General features: G+C 51.6%; 6 protein-coding genes across 6 annotated transcripts; 4 read left to right on the forward strand and 2 right to left on the reverse strand.

Moving 5' to 3' along the window:
- Positions 1-183: 183 nt before the first annotated feature.
- A1O1_04573 (CNT family concentrative nucleoside transporter) lies at positions 184-2,266 on the reverse strand (the record flags this gene model as incomplete). Its single annotated transcript, XM_007725465.1, has 4 exons — positions 184-465; positions 517-1,173; positions 1,285-1,879; positions 1,944-2,266. The coding sequence occupies 4 exons, from the start codon at positions 2,264-2,266 to the stop codon at positions 184-186; spliced, it is 1,857 nt and encodes a 618-aa protein (XP_007723655.1).
- Positions 2,267-3,159: 893 nt separating this feature from the next.
- Positions 3,160-4,781, forward strand: A1O1_04574 (uncharacterized protein; the record flags this gene model as incomplete). The annotated part of the gene is made up of 3 exons (XM_007725466.1): positions 3,160-3,299; positions 3,418-3,631; positions 3,711-4,781. 3 exons carry the CDS (start codon positions 3,160-3,162, stop codon positions 4,779-4,781), a joined length of 1,425 nt encoding a protein of 474 aa, XP_007723656.1.
- Positions 4,782-4,839: 58 nt separating this feature from the next.
- A1O1_04575 (uncharacterized protein) lies at positions 4,840-7,433 on the reverse strand (the record flags this gene model as incomplete). The annotated part of the gene is made up of 4 exons (XM_007725467.1): positions 4,840-5,361; positions 5,424-5,476; positions 5,541-7,177; positions 7,246-7,433. The coding sequence occupies 4 exons, from the start codon at positions 7,431-7,433 to the stop codon at positions 4,840-4,842; spliced, it is 2,400 nt and encodes a 799-aa protein (XP_007723657.1).
- A 582-nt stretch (positions 7,434-8,015) lies between these two features.
- On the forward strand, positions 8,016-8,861 carry A1O1_04576 (uncharacterized protein; the record flags this gene model as incomplete). Its single annotated transcript, XM_007725468.1, has 2 exons — positions 8,016-8,327; positions 8,355-8,861. The coding sequence occupies 2 exons, from the start codon at positions 8,016-8,018 to the stop codon at positions 8,859-8,861; spliced, it is 819 nt and encodes a 272-aa protein (XP_007723658.1).
- Positions 8,862-10,468: 1,607 nt separating this feature from the next.
- Positions 10,469-12,398, forward strand: A1O1_04577 (uncharacterized protein; the record flags this gene model as incomplete). The annotated part of the gene is made up of 6 exons (XM_007725469.1): positions 10,469-10,741; positions 10,798-11,249; positions 11,299-11,707; positions 11,753-12,045; positions 12,095-12,234; positions 12,286-12,398. 6 exons carry the CDS (start codon positions 10,469-10,471, stop codon positions 12,396-12,398), a joined length of 1,680 nt encoding a protein of 559 aa, XP_007723659.1.
- Positions 12,399-14,445: 2,047 nt separating this feature from the next.
- A1O1_04578 (uncharacterized protein) lies at positions 14,446-16,380 on the forward strand (the record flags this gene model as incomplete). Its single annotated transcript, XM_007725470.1, has 3 exons — positions 14,446-14,954; positions 15,005-15,412; positions 15,465-16,380. The coding sequence occupies 3 exons, from the start codon at positions 14,446-14,448 to the stop codon at positions 16,378-16,380; spliced, it is 1,833 nt and encodes a 610-aa protein (XP_007723660.1).
- Between the last annotated feature and the right edge of the window lie 7,165 nt (positions 16,381-23,545).

The raw sequence follows: 23,545 nt of genomic DNA on the forward strand, positions 1-23,545 counted from the left end.
TTAGTAGTAATTGTTCGGTCTATTTCTTCTTTCATGTAGCTTATGGTGTGGTTGACTCTCATAGTTCTTCTGGCAAACAGATAGGAAGGTAAGATCCCCTTTCTATGCAATATGGGTCCGTAGAGGAACGAGCTAGACAGACCAACTAGACCACACCACACCTATATATGTTGTCATAGAGGTTTACATAAACTTGGCAGCAGTCTCTTCCGTCAACAAGAGACCGGCGATCGAGGCACTGGTCAAGGTGGAAATGACGCCGGCGACCAGGGCACTCATGGCCACCCTGCTGATATCCTTGACGCGGGAATCATTGCAAAGCTGGGAAAGAACACCAATCTGAATGCCGAGCGAGCCGATGTTTCCGAATCCACACAGAGCAAATGTCACGATCAACCTTGACCGAGCGGACATGGCCAAATAGTACGGATCGGTCTGAAAGCTGGAGTATGCAACATATTCATTCTTATCACACATGTCAGCTTGTTTGAACTGAGATGGTGAGGCACAACTTACCACAATGACTTTGGTTCCAATCAGACGGCTGACCTTGAACAGATCGTCGTTACGGGGTACGCCCAGGAAGAAAGCCACGGGATAAAAGATGTATCCCAAGATCAGTTCCAAGGTGAGATGGTGGATCCCCCAATATCGACCCCACCAGCCCAACAGGCCGTTGATGACCCCGATCAGAGAGATGACCACCAGGAGGTTTGCGCCGATGATAGCGGCGATCTTGATGCCTTGCCAGGCGCCCTGCGACGCCGCGTGCAGGAAATTGACCGGCTTCTCATCTGCCGGGTTCTCGGGGGCGACGAAGCCGTGGGCCGTCAGCGTCTGTTCCGTTTCCGGGTATCGCAGCTTGGAGATGGCCAGAGACGCCGGGATCGACATGGCGCAAGAGCAGATGAGTGGTTGGGCGTTCACCCCCAGCGCGATGTAGCCGGCCAGGCCGCTGCCCGACACCGTGGCGAAGCCTGAACACATGACTTGGTGGAACTCGGCCCTGGTCAGGTAAGGGACGAGCTGTTTGATCAGGGCCGCGGATTCTCCTTGCCCGAGGAAGGGTGACGCCGCGGCCACCAGCGCTTCCGCTCCCGAGACCTTCATGATCCAGAAGAAAGCCGCCGCGGCCTTGCCGACAACCCATTGGATGGTGCCCCAGTAGATCAACTACAAATAGAGTTTTTGCGTGTCAGCCAGCTTTTCTTTTCATTCGAAATCGATCCCCTTCACCGTCTCGCTCGATTGGCCAGGGGTGCGTGCGTTGGGGAGGGGTCTTACCAAATTCACAATGGCGACGAACAATGCAATGCAAGGAAGCACTCCGACCAGGTAAAAGTAGCCGCCGGCGCCAGCAACGAAGCTGTCAGAGGTCAAAAAGGCCATGCCGGAAGTTTTGGCGTATCCGAGGAGCTCCCTCGCCAGCTGAGCGAGGAAGTTGAAGATGGAAAACCCGACACCCGTGCGGAGGACGAACAAGGCAATGATAAACTGCGCCAACATGCCGACAATGACGGTGTGCCACACGACCTGAGACCGATGCCTGGAAGTGGCCCAGAGAGCGAAGATGCACAGGCCCAGGCCGATGAGACTGATGACCCGATCAATGCGTTCTTCCCCGGGAAGGTTATGCGGCTCCAAGGCAACGATGATGATGATGACTGCCGTGGCGGCACCTGCGGCCCAGGTCCTCAGCCTCACGGGGATCGGTTTGATCATGTGAGGCACGGTGTTCAGCCACACAAACTGCGCCGCATGCAGAACTCGACTGCTCGGCAGGTAGAAGAAGATGAGGCGGACGGTGAAGGAAAGCCAGATCAAAAAGAGGACCACCCAGCCACGTTCCCGATGCTTGCAGAGTCCAAAGATCCACCATCTTGAAGTGTTGTCAGTTTTCGCGTATATATGTACACCGGCAGGTTCGCTCCAAGAAAACTTACGCGGTGAAAAGGGCATATATCGCCATGAAGATGAGTCTGTTGCCATGTCGATACAAGAAGGAGAACCGGCCCCATTTCCGGTCGTCGCCGGATATGAGGGATCCCTCCTGGATGTTGTTGTTGTTGTTGTTGTTGTTGCTGCGGGATGCTGGCTTGTCCGACGCTTCGGGGTCAGACGGCTCGCTGTCGACAAGAACTTGACTCGTCTGCTTTGGTGGGTATCCATGTTCAAACTTCTCCGGATCGGAGGAGTAATTCGCAGTAGTGACAAGGTGTTCGTCGCTGCTGCTGGCGCTGGCGCTCTTCGAGTCCGTCATCGTCATGTTGTGGTGGCGGTAGGTATTATTCTCGGCAGATGAATTGACTGCAAGGCGATGAACTTCGGGCTGCTCGACCATGGTAAAGGAGAAAGAGAAAGACAAAAAAGGGCCGAGTTTTCAGTTCAAGCATTTTCCGCCATCTGTCTGGCCAGGCCCTTTCTATACCATACGATGCTGGGCTGGCCCTTGGGGACCAGCTGTTGATAAGATATGCCACAAACTCGTTGGCCGCTTGTGTCGAGAAGGTGATGCTTATCAACGTGAGAACGACATTGGATCGGACATGGCCACACGCCGGCCCCCCCCCTCTTCGAACAACGGAAACCAAGTGACTTACCACGGGCACGCGGGATATGGGGTCTGTGTGCCCATAGACGTATGGATACTGCAATCAGGCCCCCCGCAGCCTCGTCTGGCCTATGCCGGTTTGAGCCTGTTCGGTTCCAACCGGACCAACCGGGTCGACACCGAAATCATTTGCGGCGGGGGCTGGCTCTTTATCACAGATAGCAGCAGCTACCAGGTTGGATGGACGAAAGAACGAACTTGAAGGCGACAGATTGGATGGACAGCTTTAGTTATGATAGTAACAGCGCGTATCGGTCGTCGCGACCGTCCGCACTGGTAGTCTGATAGTCCAGGGGGGCGCGCGTGTGGAGGATTTTCTAGCAAAGACGTCGGCAACCGAGTCCGGTCTATCATTGGAATTTCTCGAGCCATAGTATTGGAAACAAAACTCGGACAGCCTCGCTGTAGGCTAAATTTGCCGACTTCACTGTTCTCTGCCCCCGAGCAAATTATCCATCCCTCGTACTTCTTTGTTGACATCTCAACCCAAGTTGCAGGACATACCACTAGGGGACGCCTTTCTTCCAAGACCTGTTCCAGTCCGAAAAATGACCCGGAAGAAGATCATCATAGACACAGATCCCGGAATCGACGACGTCCTAGCCATCCTCCTGGCCCTTGCAGTGCAATCGGAAGAAGTAGAGATTCTCCTGCTGTCCGTCACATTCGGCAACATTGACGTGAAGAGGTACGTATGTACGTACGGATATGTACGGATATACCAGTCCCAGAGACGATAAACGCCTCCTGTTCCCCTCGCTTTCCCTCAGGTCAAATGCTGACGGCCGCACGCGCAACGGTTGCAGCTGTCTCCGCAATCTACTCTCCCTGTTTTTCGTTGTCCAAAAGGAGTCAGAATGGCGGCGTACGCACGGCAAAAGCCACTCCCTTCTGGTGTCCAAGCATGGAGAGAACAACAAGCCCATTGTCGCAGTGGGTGCCGAACAGCCTTTGGCAGACCACGTCCACAATTGTGATGAGTTTCATGGGGTGGACGGCCTGGGAGGAGCGCACTCCACGGTATCACCCCCCATCTTTGGATTTCCAAGCGCCCATCGGCGGGCCGAGTGAGACCTTGTACTAAGCACGAACAAAACAGATGCCGGAATGTTCACCGCCCCCGGAGTGGTGTGCCCTTTTCAACTTGCCAGTGCCATCAGATGCCCCAGAAGAGCCAGGTGTTGGCACGTTGCCGTCGGCGTTGCCATTGCAGGTTTCGCGAGCTCCGGCGCACGAGGAGATGCTGAGAATTCTGAAGGCTCACCCACCAGACACCGTCACCATCGTGGCCATTGGACCTCTGACCAACTGTGCCATGGCGGCCATGGAAGACGCCGAATCATTCTCCCGCTGTAAAGAAGTCGTTTTCATGGGCGGTGCCGTCGACGTGCCGGGAAACACGACCCCTCTGGCCGAGGCCAATGTCTATGCCGATCCGTACGCTGCCGCGGTCATCTTTGCCCTGACATCTTCAAACCCTTGCTCGACAGTGCCGCTACCACCTTTGCATCCACAGTCAGGGTCACAGTCACGCCGTTTTGCAAACCACTGGCCGGAGAGATCATTTCGTGCCCTTCTCGACGATCAACAAAGAAGCCGGCACTTGAGACCCCTGAAGCTCACCCTCTTCCCTCTAGATATCACGACTAGACATACTTTACGCAGGACGGACTTTGAACGAGCCATCGCAGGCGATCTTCTCCAAGGGTCTCCTCTTGCAACTTGGCTCTTGGAGATTATGACGGCCTTGTTCGACAAAGTCGCCAGTCAGCGTGACCGTGGGCGAGCATCCATAAGCCAACGCATTCCTCGTGGCGAAGACGATGTAGTGCAATTGCACGACCCCCTTTGCGTATGGTACGCTATAACATCGGAGTCTTTGAAGTGGAGGTCGGCCGTCGAGGGTGGAACTGAGGACCTTCGTATCGAAACAAAAGGGGAATGGGCCAAGGGCCAATTGGTGACTGACAGACGACAACGTCCGAAACTTGACTCGTTGAAGGCTGTGCGCTCGGGTGGCGGTGGTGATTGCGAGCTATCCAGGGATAAGACTACGTGGCTGATTGAAGGACAAGGAAACAGGGTCAGAAGAATCATCGAGTCCCCGGAAGGTCAACCATTGGAGTTCGGAAACCATCTTCTTCGTCTCATCATGGAACGAGATCCATAACCTCAGCAGACTAGGCTTGTGTCTGAGAAGAATCAAACAAAGGGAATGAAAAGTTAACTTAGTTCTGCCCAAAGAAGAAATCCTCAAAGGGCCCATAGATAGAAGGAAAGTCCTCTTGGATATCCGACTCTAAGCACCAGTGGTCGTCGACGCTTATTCCGTTAATCCCAAGTTCCTGTGAAGCATCAGGATCAGGATCCATAGATGACAGGAGAGGCCCAAGGCGGGTGTTGCCATCTGCAAGCTCTGGTCGCGTTTGTCTCGTGGGAGAAGAAGGAATCTCTGTGCTAGTCGATGGTCGAGAGGCTTGTCTATCTTCGGATCCTGCACAGGGAGAGTCACGGTGTGGTGCATGGTCGACGTGGCCGTTAGAGCGTGTAAGAGGCTGTTGAAATTTGGAAGTGAAGACACTTGGCCTCGGACTGGCTTTTGCGGATGCTTTGGAAAGAAACATCTCGGTCGTCCTTTTGCTCATGGTGTCGATGACCTCTAAGCAGCGCTTTGCTGGTGAGCAGAGCTCGGCGAGAGCTCCGAGGACCGAACAGGCCACTAGATTAAGCAGATCTATTTCTTCGACGCTCTGTCCCGGGGTCAGCTTGTTGGGATGGAATGTCCAAGTTTTGGCGTAGGATGGACACTCACTATTTTCTCCTGTACACGCCGGGAATGCCAGAAGGAGTGTAGAAGGGTGGTTGCTGTCCCCACACGATCAGATAAGCCTCCTAGATCCAAGATGCTGCTCAAATACAATCGACTTACCAGCCAGAAAAATGTGATGTGTAGCAAGATACGGATAAGAGAGGAGACCGCGCTGCTGCAGTTGCCTGTACAGCCGTATCACGTGTTGCCCTGCCTCTGCAAGGATCAGGTGCACGTCTTCGTCGTCCCGCTCGTCGTGGATGGGCCCTCGACAGATGATTGCCTGTGTTGTGGCAAACTTCTGTTTGAAGGCTTCGGGCAAATCAACGCGTTGCCGGTAGAGCATCATTACTGCTTGCCAATAGTTCATGTTGAAAAACTCGCTAAATGCGATTCCCGTCTCTTCTTGGGTCGGAGCAGACTCTTTCCATTCTCGAAGACTCTGGGCCTTGCTACTGCGCCATGCCTCGTAGGAAACCGAGCCGTGTAGGAAGGATGACACTGGCGGCATAGGGCCTGATGGACTGCTGTCATGATCCGCCGGTGCCCACGCATCTCGAGCCTCCCGGTTCTGCACAACTTGTAGGATTTCCGATTGTAGACGCCGGTACCTGAAGCAGTGTTGTGCAATCAGCTTCGAGCCTGCTCGTCTCTCAGCAGCACAGGTCGTAGTGCCCGTTCTCGTCGTGGCCAGGTCTTCCCAGAGAGATGGAAACCGGGTACTGATGACCTCGTCTGCCACGCAAAACGGCCTCTCTGTACACATACATAGAATGCGATCAAGCGAGTAAACAGACCACCAAAGCCTTCTTTTCAGATTTTTCGTCCGCTCGGGGGACAATACAGCGGGGTGGTCGCGAGTCGGCGCGGCCGCTGCGTCACTTTGATGCCCAGGAAAACGTCCACCTTCTCGATGCAGTCCCAGATCTACCGCCAGCCGAACGCCGACACCTACAGTGTACCAAAGTCCCGAAGCTACCGGCATCATCAATGAGAGCGCTGAGATAAGCAGCACAACCTGAAGTTCTGTCAGCCCTGACAGGTAGTCGCCCCGGGGGTTAAGTGAGCCTAGCAGCAGCTCCAGTTGCGATGTCGCAGCCGTATAGTAGTTTTCCGGCCCGTCGGCAACGTTCAAAGGACTTTTGTGATGGTTCGTTGCGCCAGAGTTAGTTTTGAAAAGATCATGACAGACTTGCAAGCGTCTTCCAATCGCGAGAACCATATGAAGAGTGAAGAGACTGTACGGAGACTTGGCGGAGTCGTCCCCATCGTAGATGCCGTCGAAGAGCTCCATAAATTCTGTTTCACATAGGATCGGTAATTGGCTATTTGACCTTTCGAAATAGATTCGTGCGAGCTCAAATGCCACTTCCCGAACCGGTATCGAGGCAGGCTGGACGCCCTTCAGAGGTTGTGCATATATTGGAAGTCCTATGCGCGAGCCGCCTCCTGCAGGAACCAAGCTGACATATGGCGACTCTCCGGTAAAGGGTCCATTTGATGTCGCTTCGTCGGCTTGCCTCAAGTTATGTACTCGCATATTTTCCGTTGTGTTGGACCGGTCGGTGTTGAGAGGTCGACATCTCGCCACATTGGTTGGACTGGGAGAACGACGCCTGTCTGGATTTGAGGCCCAGTGCGCTGCATCCTGGGGCGCAACGTCCGGCCAATTCTCAGGCTCGTGCGAGAAAGGAATCCCGTTATCGGCTAAGAGTTGCTGCAGATAATGGATTCGTTGTTCCAGGTGGGTGACATGGCTGGAAAGCAATACTAGCATCAGCGCAAATTGTCCCTGTGAGACACCACGCCCGTGCACACGACTCACCTTCTAGGGATATCCCTCTTCGCGATGGCATCGTACTTGACACAAGGCGTGCCAGCTTTGTTGCAATGCGTACAAGCAGGGAGTAGCTGATCACACCGGATCTTTTTCAAGTGACACCGGCTGCAGGCGCCCGCTTGACGGACTCGGGGCGGACGTGGTCGGCTATGGTGCATCGCCCGGCCAAACATGTCTGGGGCTTGAGGCCTGTGTCTGCCGCCAAAAGGCCGGTATCTGTCGAAAACATACTCTGCAGTTTCTGAACAGATACGACAATCGAATATCCGGCCTGGGTGGGGTCCCAACTGTGCAGTGCCGCTTTAAGGGAGACTTGCTCATCGTACTGAGTCCCCAGGGAGTGTCCCTCTCTCCGCCTATAACATGGTGGCTAAGGAGGCTCCTTAGGCCCACGTAGGGCATCCGCGCGGCGTAGTCGATTACTCAGTTCAGCGACTTTCCCGCCACGGACCAGGGTCGCCCTAAGGCTTGGGAGGCTAGAGCTTCCGCACCAGGCCCCCGGTGGCCGTCACTGAGGAGTCCTTATCTAGGCTTAGATTCCGCCACGGGGCTGTGTACCAATCGAATCAGGGACGGGCGCTGGCATGAATGGAGCCTCAATTTCCGCAGGCACGGCTTCCGCTCCAGGGCTGGCAATCTTCCAATGAATGCATTTAAACCGCTCGAGCGCTGTCTGTCGTGTCGTGTCACTGCACCAAAGCAGAGAAATCCTGCTCAACTCGACTCCCGACCTCTACAACGGTACACTTCGACCAATGCCGGGCTCCAAGCAAACAGTACTTATCACCGGCTGCTTGGATGGAGGGTTGGGTGCCGCTCTGGCCATAGCCTTTCACAAAGCTGGCTTGCATGTCTATGCTACGGCTCGAAACCCGGCGCGAATGACCCAAGTCGCGGAGCTGGGGATCGAAACGTTGACACTCGATGTCTTGTCGGAATCCTCCATCGCTGCTTGCGTCAGCAAGATACCTCGCCTCGACATTCTGGTGAACAAAGCCGGTGCGGCATACAGTATGCCCGTGACCGACATGTCTATCCCAAAGGCGAGAAAATTGTTCGACCTCAACGTGTGATCATATGTGGCCACGATACAGGCGTTTCTGCCACTCCTCCTCAAGTCAAAAGGAATCATCGTCAACCAGACGTCCATAGCTGCCTCTCTTATCTTGCCGCTTGCGGCTGCCTATGGTGCCTCGAAGGCTGCAATGGCGCACATTTCGGAGACACTACGGCTAGAGCTGCAACCGTTTGGCATCACCGTGATTGAGCTCAAGACTGGACTGGTCAGATCCAATTTGATCAAAAACCATGAGATTGCCACACAACCGCAACTGCCTGAAAATTTGATATACACCCCGGCAAAGGAGCAAGTCGAGACGGCATTACGGCAAGAAAGATTTGTGGGCGAGGGTCTGCCTGCAGACCAATGGGCAACCGCCGTCACACAAGATATATTGCAGAAGCAGCCGCCGCCGGTGATCTGGAGAGGTGACTCAGCGCGGCTCGCGCGAGTAGGATCGATCTTGCCCTTTGGCTTTCTGGACGGAACGGCAAAGAAGGCTACCGGTTTCGACCTGGTTGAGATAGCCCTCCGGAACTAATGTCGATGTCTTCTCGAAAGACATCGTCTATGTTGTACGAACCTGGGTGGACGAGAGGGAAAGGCAAAGGCGCCGCGATAGCCTCAAGCATGTGCTGTACTAGTTAGTGCTGTCTATCATTCATTTTATGTTGCGGACCATCTCCATGTATCTGAATATCTAATTAGACAAGAGGCAATCAAAATCGATGAGTCTAATTGTGGAATATAAGAGGGTGCGCCGGATACGTGCATCTATCGGGCATAGCTGACCCCTCGCCGCTTTGACCCTCTCGATATCTTGATATCCAGGCGGCCGGCCACCTCGTCCGTCCTGTTATCTTTCGGGGCATTTCATCTTCCGTCCCTCAGCACCGCGGTGTCTGTCGACCAGACATGTGTGCCTAGACCCCCTGGAGAGTTCTTGTTGCGATCATGCTGCTCACACCTCAGCTTCGTTGTCGAATCTCCGTCGGGATCCAGTCAAAGGCCTCGCATCTCAGTTAATGTGGTGACCATCAGTCGAAAGCCGCTCGCCAGCGTGGGCAAGCCCCTCCTCATGCCTGAACCACAGGTTCCCAATCAGTACAAAAAAAGGGTGAGAACCGGATGCTTGACTTGCAGAAGTCGGAAGAAGAAGTGTGGCGAGGAACGTCCACGCTGCAAGAACTGTCAGAGAAACCACCTGGACTGTGTCTGGCCTGATGGTCCGGTGAAGGACCTTGTCGCCAGAGCCAGTGGTGATGTCGATTCTCCTTCATCCATAAGCAGTACGGCTCCTCGGACGCTCAGCGGGAGGGATTCGTCAGTGACTAGCCTCGGCCAGCAGAATGAAGGCTCGCTGTCTGCACTTCCCACGTTCTCGGTGACATCTGCTGAACGTCCAGGCCGCCCTCCCCCAGTGTCTGTATCAAAGCCTCTGCGTATGATCAATGTTGATCCAAGGGTGCCCGCCTATGACCTGATCGACAAGTACATCCGTCTGACCGCACCTCGCCTCCTAAGCGATACGGGCGGTCGAAAACCTTGGTACCCGTCGTATAAAATCGCTTGGTTTCTATCGATGGGTACCATAGAGCAGGGTTATAGGACTGAGATAAGTCATTCGCTTATCTCCGTGGCGTCACTGCAGGACCTGTGGAACTCGGACCCAGCGTTGATCGGGTAGAGTGCAGGCGGATCACGAGATAAGAAAGCGGCTTTTGGTTGGATCCGTGATGGTTCATTATTCACTGAATGTTATCTACGACATATACATACTTGGTGCCGTCTTCTCGGATAGAGAACCATATTCTTCAAATTAAGTCGTTGCGGTATATACTTGGTGGCTTCTTCTCGGATAAAGAACCATGTTATGCAAATTAAGCCATTGCGACATATACTTTGTGGCGTCTGCTCGGATAGACGAGCCTGTTAGTCAACTGAAGCCATTGCATCTCCCGAATCTTTGCGGATAAAGCACTATGTTAGTGCGTGTCAGCCTGTAGCTCAGATCTGATCTTCTCGTCGTCGAACCTTAAAACATAAATACTTGTGATTGAGCTTTCGTGAAAACTGAGGTTTCCAAATATGCTCCAAACCGTTTAACACCCGCTATATATCATCTGTGCTGCATACTCACATCTCAAAATGAATGCCACCTGGAGTGCGCGTGCCAAGAAAAAGCGGGAGGAAGTGCTGGGGCTGATTCCCCCCAAATGGCGACTTCCCCGTCCATTACCTTCTCCTGAGTCACAGAAAGATGTGACTGCAGACTACATACGACAGTTTCTGTCAGAACGAGAAATCGACATAACTGAGACCGACGCTGTCGGTATTGTGGAGCGAACTAGAACAGGCAAATGGACTGCCACCGAAGTGGTCACGGCATTTTGCCATCGGGCGGCTCTGGCCCACCAATTGGTTCGTCTTCAATGACCGAAGCTTCCGCTGCGAACTAACGGATTCAACTAATATAGACTAATTGCTTGCTAGAGATATTCTTTGATCAAGCAATCATGGAGGCAGAGCGACTAGATGCGAATCTTGCGACTGGGAAAGGCCCCGTCGGACCGCTTCATGGGCTGCCAATAAGTTTCAAAGACCAATTCCATGTTCGTGGCGTAGAAACAACAATGGGATATGTTGGCTGGATTGACACGTTCGAGGGCGTCAAGGGAACGAGGAAAGAACGAAACGTGGAGAGTGAGCTCGTCCGAGAGGTCTGCATGCTCGGCGCGGTCCCGTTCTGCAAAAGCAATCTGCCACATACCGTGATGAGTGGAGTCACCTGGAATCACATTACGGGTCATACACTGAACCCCTTCAACCGCCTCCTGACTTGCGGAGGAAGCAGTGGTGGCGAAGCGGCATTGATTGCATTGCGCGGAAGTCCTTTAGGTGTTGGAACTGATATTGGTGGGAGTATTAGGTGAGTTGGTAGTTTTTGAGCCGTTATCATCTATACTAACAGTTTGTAGGTATCCATCTGCATTCAACGAGATATATGGTCTTCGACCCTCTTATGGCCGTCTCCCATATCTTGGCGCCGCCAATAGCATGCCCGGACAGAATATTGTACCTTCTGTTTGTGGGCCAATGGCGACGAGCGCCAGAGCTTTAAGGCTGTTGGTGGAAGCAACATTGAGCCAGGAGCCATGGTTGCATGATCCAGCCGTTGTCGAAATACCATGGCGCCGGGAACTCGCAACCTCACTACCCTCCGACGGTACAAGATTGACATTTGGTCTTTACAAAACTACTGGGGAAGTCACGCCTCTTCCTCCTGTCCAGAGAGCTCTGGCTTTCGTGGCAGATCTGATCCGGAAGAAGGGCCATGACGTGATTGAGTGGAATCCGCCTTCACATTTAGAGGCAACCGCATTGGCTGTGAGTGAGAACAGAATTTTTAGATGTCTGACTGACGCTCAATAGCTCGAAGCATTTAAAGCGGACGGAGGTGTGGATATTCATTACAATCTCGGCCTAGCCGGTGAGCCTCCGCAGGACCGCGTTGAAGGGAACTATGGTATCAGAGCCACTACTCCAAAACCGGGTAACGAGGTGTTCGACCTCGTCCTCAGACATAAGAGATATCAAAAGCAGTATATGGACTACTGGAACTCAACAGCGAAGCTGACCTCTTCTGGGAGGCCGGTTGATGCGATTTTGTCGCCAGTCTCTCCTGTTCCTCCTCACCTCTTTTTTGCCACTACTGATTACGGCAAGTCATTTTCCCTCTATAGTCAATGTAAAGAACGGTGAATACTAACAAAGGTTAGGCTACACACCTTGGGTCAATGTCATCGATTCGCCTGGAGTCGTGTTTCCTGTAACAAGGGTGGATAAAAACATCGACAAGGTTGATGAAACGTACCAGCCCTTGACGGAATTGGATGGCAAGATATGGGAAGAGTGTGAGTTGAAATTATGGTTGTTGTCGTGAACGAAGCTGATATGCATGCAAGACGATCCAGAAGTTTCCCATGGCGGCCCCGTCGGGCTTCAATTAGTAGGACGGAGATTCCAGGAGGAGAAAGTAATTGCATTGGCTGAGATGTTTCAAGAATGGCTTGCATAAAGATTAAGATTTCACCATAAGTATAGTATATACATAAGAGATTTAGCCCGCTTTAAATAAGGAGTCGTTATATAATAAGTACTAAGTAATATAGACGGTTAAAGATTTCTTTAGTATCTATTATATAAAATAGTATGGTCTACTTCGATAGGTACTATAGAGTAGGATAGTAGGGATACCTATAATATGGAATTAAGTGTATATAGGGGCTCCGCTTGTCCTTCTGAGACGTTTGCAACGATCTAGGGTTCACGATAGGCTCGGGGCTGCGTTCTGATTTGCCATTATGCCAACTTTCAATATGTCGCCCGAAACGTTACTCGTGCCGGCATGCAGATCCTACAATTCAATACTCACACCCAAGTGCCCTGCCAACGATTTTCGAAGGTATCGCTGATGTCCAAACTCTTTGCCGAGGTTCCCATTTGAAGCACGTCGATTTATGAGGAATAGACTCCTGTGCAATCAAAGATATCCATAAAGAGGTCTACTCTTGTTGTCACTGCTTTGCCCTAGTCGAGTGTACCACTGGTTGCAGACGAACTTCGAGACGCGATGATTCGCTGTATGTTGTGGTCGGGGTGAGCAGGGGCCATTGGCAAGATTAGGAGAGGATGGACGATGCTCGATCGAGTGTCAACGTCGATCTGTGACATCGTCGTACAAAGCATACACATTCAGGCTGTTCGTAATCTCGAGATACCGCATTCCTTTCGATTTACTCAGTGTGACGGTCTGGCTGTCGCTAAGTTTGATCACATCGCTCCTATCAAATCCACGCTGCCAACATTAGCATTGCGACCTTTCATTGAACACAAAGCCTGATTACGACTTTTCGCCCCTGATTTGCTGGGTTTCAATAGGCCCACATAAGTGCTTCCCACAAGATGCTGGATGCAACATTCCAAAAGAAGACACGGACGGTATTTCAGATTTCGCCACTACAGAAGCATGGGAAATCAAGGCTCTACCGACTGTTATCTCGAGCGACTTGACGACGGTGCTGTTGCCCCTGTGTTGTCATGGGACGATCAATATGGCATGAAAGCAAAGGATGTTCGAGTGACTGTTCTGATCTTCGGTTAGCCGAATCGCCTCTCTTGGACCGACCAATACTTGTGGGACTGTATGCCGGGGGACTACGACGTTAGAGCATATATCCATTGTATTGGTCGGGCTCAAGCTAGCTGAACGAAATACCACAGTCTTATCGGAAGCGAATATGGCAATGGGGCAGAGACACTGGGCCTGCAGGACCGTTATCGCCAAATCCAACGTCGTCTAATCCAACTTTACCTCGCCATCCAGGTCCCTACTTGCGATCGCGGTGAGCTCGTATCATTACCACAAGCGTGCTTCTCCCGAACGCACTCATCCTGGCAGATACTACATCTAGATAACTAGGACAGTTGACACTCACTAGCAGTACCACCTTACTTATCTTTGGAATCGCAGCGTTTATGGGTCTCCACCGGTCGAGGGCGAATCGAAGGAAGCTTGGAAGTTGAAGCCTCAAATTGGAGGATTATCACCTTCCCGTTCGAGGATCATTCGTGCTTGGCATGTCCGGGGTAATTGAGTCTACTAGTGCAGATCCCATGCTGGCCACCTGATAGCAGCTGCGATGAAACGCTGCATTTCTAGACCACAACTTGCCTTATCAGGTCGTTCAATATGTCAGCGAACGTTTTCGGCTGCTCATCCCATCCAACGGATCCGCATTGATCACTCGCCGATCGCAGCAGAGCATGTTGTGCTCGTGCGACCCAAGCGAGCTTCATCTTATCAAGAGTGCCACCTAGGCAAGCAGCATCGTATCAAGATGGGCACGAGATATCGCTAACACCCCTGGCGCAATCCAAGAGGCTGGCAATGGCTCGAGAACCGCAGCCCGATTGCTCGTATGTCATTCTATGTTACATCGCGAGGAGCAACAGCTGGGATGCGCCAAACATCTTCTTTCGTTTGCCCTTTATTAGTAGTCCCTTGGCCCTCCGACTACTCTCCTCTGCCTTTCTTTCTTCACTCACTCAACTGTCTTTCAGCCATGGAGCACATCGCCCCAATAGCACATCCAGCTCCAGAGCTCGATCTGGTGACGGAGCAGCAGATGCGCAAACCTTCTGTCTCCGCTGAGAAGACACCACAAATCAAGGAGCGCGTATGGGGGTTCGCCGCTCGTGTCGACAGCACCGTGACGTACGAGGAATACGTCTATTGGGCCAAAATCGAGCGTGAAATGGAGATTGAAGAGAACAAAGTGTTCCAGGCTGAGCATGGTACTCCTCTACTCGACACAGTCAAGACTCCCTTTTCAAAGGATGGCCGAAAGAAAGCAAAAGCACACAAAGTGGCCAGACTTCAGACCTTGGCGCAGCTTGATGAAAAGCAGCCCGCTGGCGATGTCACTGGTGTCGATAATGCTGGCTCTGCCGACTTTCCCCTGAAGGTATCGGATGCCGAATGGCGTACTGCTGCGCGTGCACTCCGAACTGCCAGTTGGGGCCAGATGTTCTTCCTCATCACCACCGACATTCTCGGTTGGTCAGGTGCACCGTGAGTAGACCTCGACGCTCAGATATAGATCATGGCTGACAGTTTAACAGGTTCGTCTTTGCCAGCGTGGGCTACGGCACTGGTGTAGCTCTCTATCTCATCTTCGGCATTTTTGCTGCCTGGGGTGGTTGGGTTATCTGGAAAACTTTCCTCGATCTTGACTCGTCTCGGTACCCAATGCAGAGCTTCGGGGATCCATTTCTGCGACTCTTCGGTGTGAAGCTACGCCATTTCATCAACATTGCCCAATCTCTTCAGCAATTCTTCACCGTGTCCATCTTGATCTTCAGCAAGGCTCTGAACATCGAGCAGATCGCCCACTCGAGCGTTTGCTTTGTAGGTATGATGGTTGTCATCATGGCAGTCGGAATGCTTGGAGGGTTCATTCGAAGCTTGAGGAAGATTGGATGGATCTCGAATGCCGCTGTGTGGATGAACATTGTGAACTTTATCATCTGGTCAGTCTTTCACCCTCCCGTTCACATAGCTTGCTAACCAGAATTGCAACAGTATGGTAGCTGCTGCACACTTCGCACCTTACTACCCAGCCATCACCAGGTCTACACTGATCCAGACCATCGAGCCCATCAAAGTCTTTGCAGGCATTCCACCAGATCAGTACCAACAGCAAGCTCCAGGTTTTGCGGCTACATTCAACGCAGTCAACACTATGGTCTACGCGTATGCTGGTGCCCTCCTCTTCGTCGCTTTCCTTGCAGAGATGAGGCATCCGCTAGACTTTTGGAAAGGCATGTTGCTCGCCCAAGCCTTCATCACCATCGTCTACATGTTCTTCGGTGTCTTCGTCTACTCCTTCTACGGCCAATACTCTGCCAACAATATCGTGAATGTTGTCAATCCATATGGTCTGCAGACTGCCGGTAACGTTCTCAGACTTCTCTCAGGTTGGATTGCCATCATCATGTACTTCAACATCGGCATGAAGACGGTATACCTTGAGGTTTTCCAAGCCATCTTCAAGTTCCCGTCGATTGTCGAGAAGAAGGGCAGGATGCTCTGGTACGTTTTGGGACCGTGCTACTGGATTCTCGCATTTATCGTTGCGGGCGCGGTGCCCAACCTTAATGGCATTACCAGCTTGGTCGGTGCCGTCTTCATGATGAACTTCACCTACACCTTCCCAGGAATGATGTACATGAGTACAATCATCCACAAGGCTGCCGAACTTCCAGGCGAAGGCTTCAATCCGGCCACACGCGAGACAATCAGGCACGATCACGGCTTAAAGCGGTGGATTCGAGGCTACAAGAAGACCTGGCTCAGAAGCACCATTGCACTGATCTACGTTCTCCTTGGGCTTGCATGCTGTGGAATGGGTACCTGGGCTGCTATTGAAGGTTTGATTGATGTTTTTGGCCCTGGCGGAACCGTCGCCGTCAGCTTTGGATGCCCTGTCCCTGTCTAGTTTGATGCGGTCACCGAGAACAGCAACCCGAAACATCCAGTCATAGCTAGCTCGTCAAATATGCAACCATTCCGCATCTTACGAAATCGAGAATGCTGGGGAGTACTGTTGAAGTGCGCGTTTCAATTGATTAAGCCTGTGTCTCTCGTGGGAGTAGGTATGTTCTCCAGCGAGCAGAGCCGGGGCGGTCGATTAATATTGTCATCAGGAACAAGGGAGACTCCGTCGTATAAGGTTCCAATTCGAGCTGAATTCTGCGAGCATCTCCAGAACTTTCCGCCCTTCCCAGAGCAATATCTGCCTGGTGCTTCGCATCTTCTTCGGCTTGTTATTCTCTTTCACTTCCTTCGATTCCTCCCCAAGTTGGCACATCTCTGCCATGAAACCTCGTGGCTCCTTGATTTTGGTCGGCATATCTCGCAAAGTGGATTGTACATGATCTCGACGTGGTCCGCTGCTTCAGGCACGGCTGGAGCGACAGCTATAGCCCGGGTAATCGCCTCAAGTTTGGCCAAAATCAGATCTCCGGGATCCATCGTGCGCGATGCTTGTATATGTCAGGCTTGGGAAGAATTTTGGAGAGAATCGGATTCGAATGTGGGTGTGTAGGTGGGTGAAGAGGAGGATGTGTTAACTCTTTACACAGGGTGACTATGTTTGTGCCAACAGTGAGCTGAGCCTTCATACTACGGAGCAAGCCATGCCACGGGTTTTACCTCCTCCGATGTCTATTCGTCGCCTTGTCTCATGTATCGAGAGTCCGGCAGGCATACGATGAGATATTCTACATCTTGTTTCGCTGGAAGGATTTGGTCGACCCTGAAGCCGACTTATTATGTAGAAGCTCGACTGCTCATAAGTACTGTGTTTCACTGATAAGCCCAGTCAGATGAGAAGACTGCTATGTTATGAGCTGCTCCAACCGTTACTCAAGATGTTATGGGCACCCGAGCGACCGACGTGACTTTGGGCCACTACAGATATCATCCATTGAGCTTTTGCTAAACCGTTCGGACCTCTTTCTCACCAGACAGATACACCCCATGTTGACTTTCCCGCTCATCTGGAAGCAGGCTGATTATCTGATTAGCATCAGTATCACCCTCTTGTTGGTCGGGAAGAGCTGGGTAAGCCCATTTTTCGCGAGCTTGAGGGATGTTACCAAAGTTTCTAGGATAGCATACGGCTGGAGCATACATGGACGTTTTAGCCATGATGATGATCGGACGCGGAGAAATGGAGGAGCACAAGCAGCTGCGTATAATATTGGCATAGGATACACGGCCAATCTACGCGAGGTGTGGAGCTCTACCTGTCTAGCTTTGGTGTCGTTGCTCCCGTAGAATCATCTGCATAACCTCGAGCCAGGGTGTGGAACTTCGACGGTGGCCACTTTACAGGAGCGCCTTACACACTGGAACCGTAGTTTTGACACACAAACATATTGCTTCTACTGGAGTTGGCTGAGCGAGTCGTTAATCCAACAGAGGAACAACACCAGGCCACTACCACCGTGAATATTGTATGTATGAGCTGGACCCCGCGGGTGTGCTCGGTCGCACCAGGAACTGGACTGGCCCATTGTTGGCCTTGCGTTGTCTGAAGCAAGGGAGCAAGTTGAGTTCTTGACAGTTGTTACACGAAGACGAATGAAAACCCGCTAGATTCACTCAATACCGGCTCTTCTAGCCAGATCTCCCATGGCCAAATGTGCACAACGCTCGCATCAGAAACAGTGATGGTGCAACATCCCTCCGTTCATGCATTCGGGTATGATCATCAAGATTTGTCGATGGAAGATCATGGCCTTCGGGAATACACTTGGAGGTACTCGAGGCGTGGTTACTAGGAACATCGTACGATACAGCGCAGCGGAGAAGAATCTCTTCGGACGCATGCAACAAGAACGTGGTTGTGGAACATCATAGCAGGGCCTTTTCCAAGCATCCTGAAGCCGCCGAGTGGCCGGGAGCTTTTTTCGAATGACATCTTGGGGCCGACGTTGAGAAATTTGTGAAGTGACTGGCTGTTCGTCACTATGGAACCGGGCAATTCTGGTGCAGAATCAAAACAGATGCGCTGCAAGTCGGACTTCAATCACACAGGAACGAAGAAGTGCTTGCCTCACTGACCATGAAACTGGTTAGGGAGAAGAAGAAGGATCAAGTCTCTGCTCGTATCGGCTATGTGGATAGCATTACCAACTCCATCGGCACCATTGAACATCTCTTGATCCTTGAGCTCAGCATCACCCCGTCCTGCGTGTATTTCATAGGAACTGGGCGAGGATCCATGGTTGACTCTAGTGCTTCCCGACTCGTGAAGGCAGTACAGACCAGTACATCTCACACCGTTTGTGGTTCGCTTCTGACCATCGCCCGTGCTGCTCTCAACACAATATCAAGGCGCATACCAGCAGTCGCAAGTATAACTAATTGAACTTACAGCTTAGAAGGCAACAGCAGATTGTACACTACATTGCGAGGAAACATTCCATTTGAAGTATCTCCGAGCAATCCGCACAGAAAGATCCTCATCAGGCATCTGCCGGAAACGTTCAGGTGTATCCTGAGGATTGCGGGATATGGTTCTTTGCGTTTAACCCCTGCTAGTCAGCCCCTGTGCGGTGACGTGCATACTAGCAAAGATACAATAGCATCAATACAGCTGCCCGAAGTAAGTTGGAATCTTTCCTGTAGTGCCTCATTCACCCAACTTGCCCTTTCGCTTTTTGTTTCGCATATGATTGACTCAACGCAACTAGAATCGAGGAGGGACTTGGCTGGTGCAATGGTCACAAGAGCGTGATTGGTGAGACTGAGTACAAAGAACTGCGAACGGTTCGTTCTGCACAAATGAGGTCCATGGGGGACATCAGTATTGCGGACTCCTCAAACAGTGCAACTGATAGACGGTCAGGCTTACTATGCATCGGAGGCTGAAGCTGCACAACCACACAGGTGGATTGCTGCGCTGCGAAGAGCACCCTTTCATTACATACTGGCCGTGGTCGTCGGACTGTGAACGGAGACCCCTTTGGATTCGCTATCCCAGGGAACTCTTCGTTTGAGGACTTTGACGTTACTGCTGAAGATCGAGCCTGTCAGTAAAATGCTTAATCCTGTTCCGTTCGCTCTCTGAGTGAGTACCACGGGCTGGTAAGAGAGTGGCTGACTTTGTTTCTTGGAAAGGCCCATACCCAACTGACATCAGCAGTACGATCTCAATGACAGCTCTCGGTTCCGCCTCGCGGATAAAAGTGCGATTCAGAAGGTTACTGCCACTATCCATCATACAGCTTCCGGTCGAGAGCACGTGGTGACACATTATAAACGTTGCTCGCAGCTACCAGGCGTGCAAAGTTGGCATGTATACAGCTGTATGGCCAAGAGCTGCATATACTGGCCAGTCATTGTGAAAACCCCAGTCGCGGGAAGTGGCAATGAGCAAGAAACTGGGGCCACACTGTTGATAGAGCATATTCATCAACTCGGCTATTACGATTCTTGGGTATCAACATACCTCGTACAGAATGTACGGCTATCAGGGGATCAGAGCTTCGCCATGCAATAGCATTTGGCAGTCTTCACGGCAGAGTGGAAGTCCCATTAGCGTGCGTGAGTTTGGATTCGCAGCATCGACAACTATATCGTAATGTGCTGCCTCAGCACTGGAGACGTGAACGGGCAATCGTGTTCAAGCGTGAATGTATCATCAGAGGTCGCTCCCATGGCAGGCAACAGGGACATCCCATTGAATCAAGCGCCTCCCATGTTTGGCGTCGCGAGGAATGTGAAAGGCAAACCGCATAAACAACTTGATTCAGAGTTATAAGCTGGACGCGTGATAATAGACAGATCGCAATGTGGGGTGCTCTGACACCGCGCTGTGAGCCATGTCTGGTATTGTTGGCGACGTGTTGAAATCAGCAGACGACACATAATCAATAGTCTTCCCTGGCAATAAGCGGGTAAACGTGTATCGTCAACTGTGCTGGGGGCAAGTTTCATGGAATTTCCAGTCCGTTGAACGCAGATAAGCCTCTTGTGATACGGGTTGGGCTTCATAATGCGACATTTCAGCTCTCTGAGACCTACTCTAGCCACGCTTTGGCGGTCGAGCACAAAACTGATCAACGTTTCAGAACACCTTCGTGCGGCAGGTACCGCGCTTGAAGATATGCACTCATGCATTGCTCAACAAAAGATGGATAGCCTGCATAGAGCGTCAGGTTTGAACGTACTAACGTCGGGATGCAGCCATTGAAACATGAGCACCCAGGGTATCAATTTAGGCTTATGAAAAGTTCATGTCACTGGTTGCCAGACTTGTGCATATTAGCCATAAGCAACACTATCTGACGCGTGAGCAGGTCACTGAAAGCAGTCTCATTGAGCATATAGTCAATGCGATCCTGTGAGGCCAACGAGCCGACGCACCTTTTTCAGCTACTACGGACCATTGGAGAATGGACATATCGAGGCGTACTGTCTTAGACCTCTCTCTTTGGATCCGAAATCTAAGCCCAGGGAGACTCTTTCTCGACCTAAAAATTCAGATAGTGCACAGTAATGCGACGTCCCCCCGCCAATTATCGATTGTCTTTGGGAAGAGGATTTCCACCCCAGAAGTGTGAGAGCTGGAAACAACATAGCCCTTCCCGGGACCGGAAGGCTGCACAGGGTTCAAAGGTGGCCATCATGGTAATGATTCGTCACAGAACAGGGATTTCGTAGAGCTCGACTCTGTTTCCGTCCTTGACACAAGAGCTGTGGACGTTTATGCAAGCGTGTAAGTGACATGAAGATGAAGCTGAGCGTAGCTTCTCCACCGTGGTCATGCTTGCATCGTGCACACTCAGAACATAGATTGAGGTCGGATATGGTTCATTCGAGCCCAGTGACTGACTCCGAAGTGCAAGAAGCATTATGTATGGACAGGGCGCGCTCGGACAGATTCAACCCGGGCGTTTTCTGGCATACTGTGTAGTCTTTGATATTCAGGCAAACCTGTAGACATCAGATGTGGTACTGTCAAAGAAGATATTGTATGAGTTGTTGGTGCGGTAGCATCGGCGGAATGTGTATGCTGGGCTGACAATTTATTGAAGGAACCACGGTGTCTTCATTTGACAACGATATGGGCTCTCGGTGAGCTCCCTCCCATCTTCTCGTGGTACAAAACTCCATTCTCTTCAACTTACCCAGAAATAGGCGCTTCTGTAAGTAGGATGAGTGCTCTGAAATTGCAATTGCCGTGATCGGCATAAGCGAAACGTCCCAATCGTCGTGAGAAGATATATTTGCACCTTGACAACACAAATCTTGCTTCGGTCATCGAGCGTACGTGACAGTGTTTGACAATCTCGCAACATGAGTCATTATATTCGAAGATGCAACACCACTTGGGTCCTGATCACATTTGTGAGGATTCCAAGAACTTTGGCAATATCGAACATCATGAGCAAGCTGTAGGAGACGTCCTTGAACCCACTACTCTCAGTCTCATGCAAGTGGTCCTTACTCCCCATGGCCAGCTAGCAGTCAGCAGTAAAGAGACGGAGAACGTGCGATATGGAACCTTCCCTTTTCCCGAGGTTGAAACATGACTGGGTTCCAGACCACTTAATGAGATCATTACATGGGCAACCAGAATCGCTCATCCCGCGATACCCTGTGTTTGCGGAACAGTTCAGAGGCATAGCAGAATCAGCTTCGATCGAACACTTTGTACCTCGTGGAAGACCTGTCATGATTCATTCTCGCGTCCCTTATATCGACCACTGAGGGGCATCACATATCAGCGCCGAGAATCGTGAATAAAATTTGCCCAGGCACAGATATTAGCCACCACTCCAGAAGCATTTGCGCCACAAAGGTCGTTCAGTGTGGCCATAACCGGGGCTGTACAGTGACTCTGAAGTATCGGCAGACATTGCGTAGAAGTGCTCCAATACCAAGCTCGAGAGACATAGCTGCAAAACCTTGCTTGGAACTCTCCGTCGTGGCCCGCACCCCAGGTAGCCCGAGGCATAGGCCGAGGAATTCCAAAATTTACGAACCAGATTCATTCTTCTGTCCTACCTTGACCGAGGCTTGACCGACGCAATCATGTGGTATCCGTTGGTGACCATCTGAGAGCCGTTGTGCGCTTAGCTGTGCGTGCTCACCGGTCAAGGGGATAGCAGGTAAGATAGCCAGACCTTGGCATGTCACGGTTTGAAGGGTTGCTGCTACCGGTCCTGTTGCAGGACAATTCCTAAGCTCCAAATCTTACACAACAAGTACACTGCCGACAGAGAATATTGCTGATAGAATCAGGCCCCAACCAAAAGCGCACTGAATACAATGCTTTGAGCATCCATAATCTGATCTTGGGACAGGGTTTCCCACTGCCGAGCATGACCAACCATGCAAACTGAAGACAGTAGCTCCTGAGCTAGATGTCTCTCCAATGTGAATCGACGAAGAGCGAGGCTATCAAAGATGATCAACCAGAAAGGAGAGTTTGAACAGACTCGTGTACAACAACAGCCCTGGCATAGATCCTGGATGACACTGCCAGCGCCAGTATCAACGCCGAAGTTCAGCACCGGTGAGCGATGGACACGAGGTCTGGAAGCTTATACAAGCTTGTAACGTTGCTATTGGAGTCCTGAAAATGGCACAATGCTGCTGTTTTCGATGTACCACGCTCACGAAGCATGGATTAGTTGCATGTTTCCACTCTGATGCCGCAGCAAGTTCGAGGACGTGCTGTACTGTCGTCTGTTACAGGCTTCTGAGCAAGAAATCAAGTTAGCTGTACCGAATTGTTGCCGATAGGGAACGAAGTGCCCTGACCCCAAGCCGATATGAGACACTGTAAAGGCCCAGGCTCTTTTTCTCTCACCCGGCGACTTGAACGAACTGTGTGCGTAACAAGTCATCGTTGGTACGGTTGCATACTACAATATGTCTGCTAAAACAACACGAGATGAGTTTGAAGACCTCCTTAAGCGGGTCGAAAAGATCAACCAAGACGCTCGGGAACTGGCTGACCGCAAACTTCATGAACGCCTACCCAAGAACATGAAGGGCCCCCCGTTCCGTTGGACATGGAGACTGGTCCTGACACTGAGTACCAGGCCACTTTGCTCTGGCACTTTGAGCATTATGGCGTCAGA

This window comes from Capronia coronata, assembly GCF_000585585.1.
Source record: "Capronia coronata CBS 617.96 chromosome Unknown acBCG-supercont1.4, whole genome shotgun sequence".
Classification (NCBI taxonomy): domain Eukaryota; kingdom Fungi; phylum Ascomycota; class Eurotiomycetes; order Chaetothyriales; family Herpotrichiellaceae; genus Capronia; species Capronia coronata.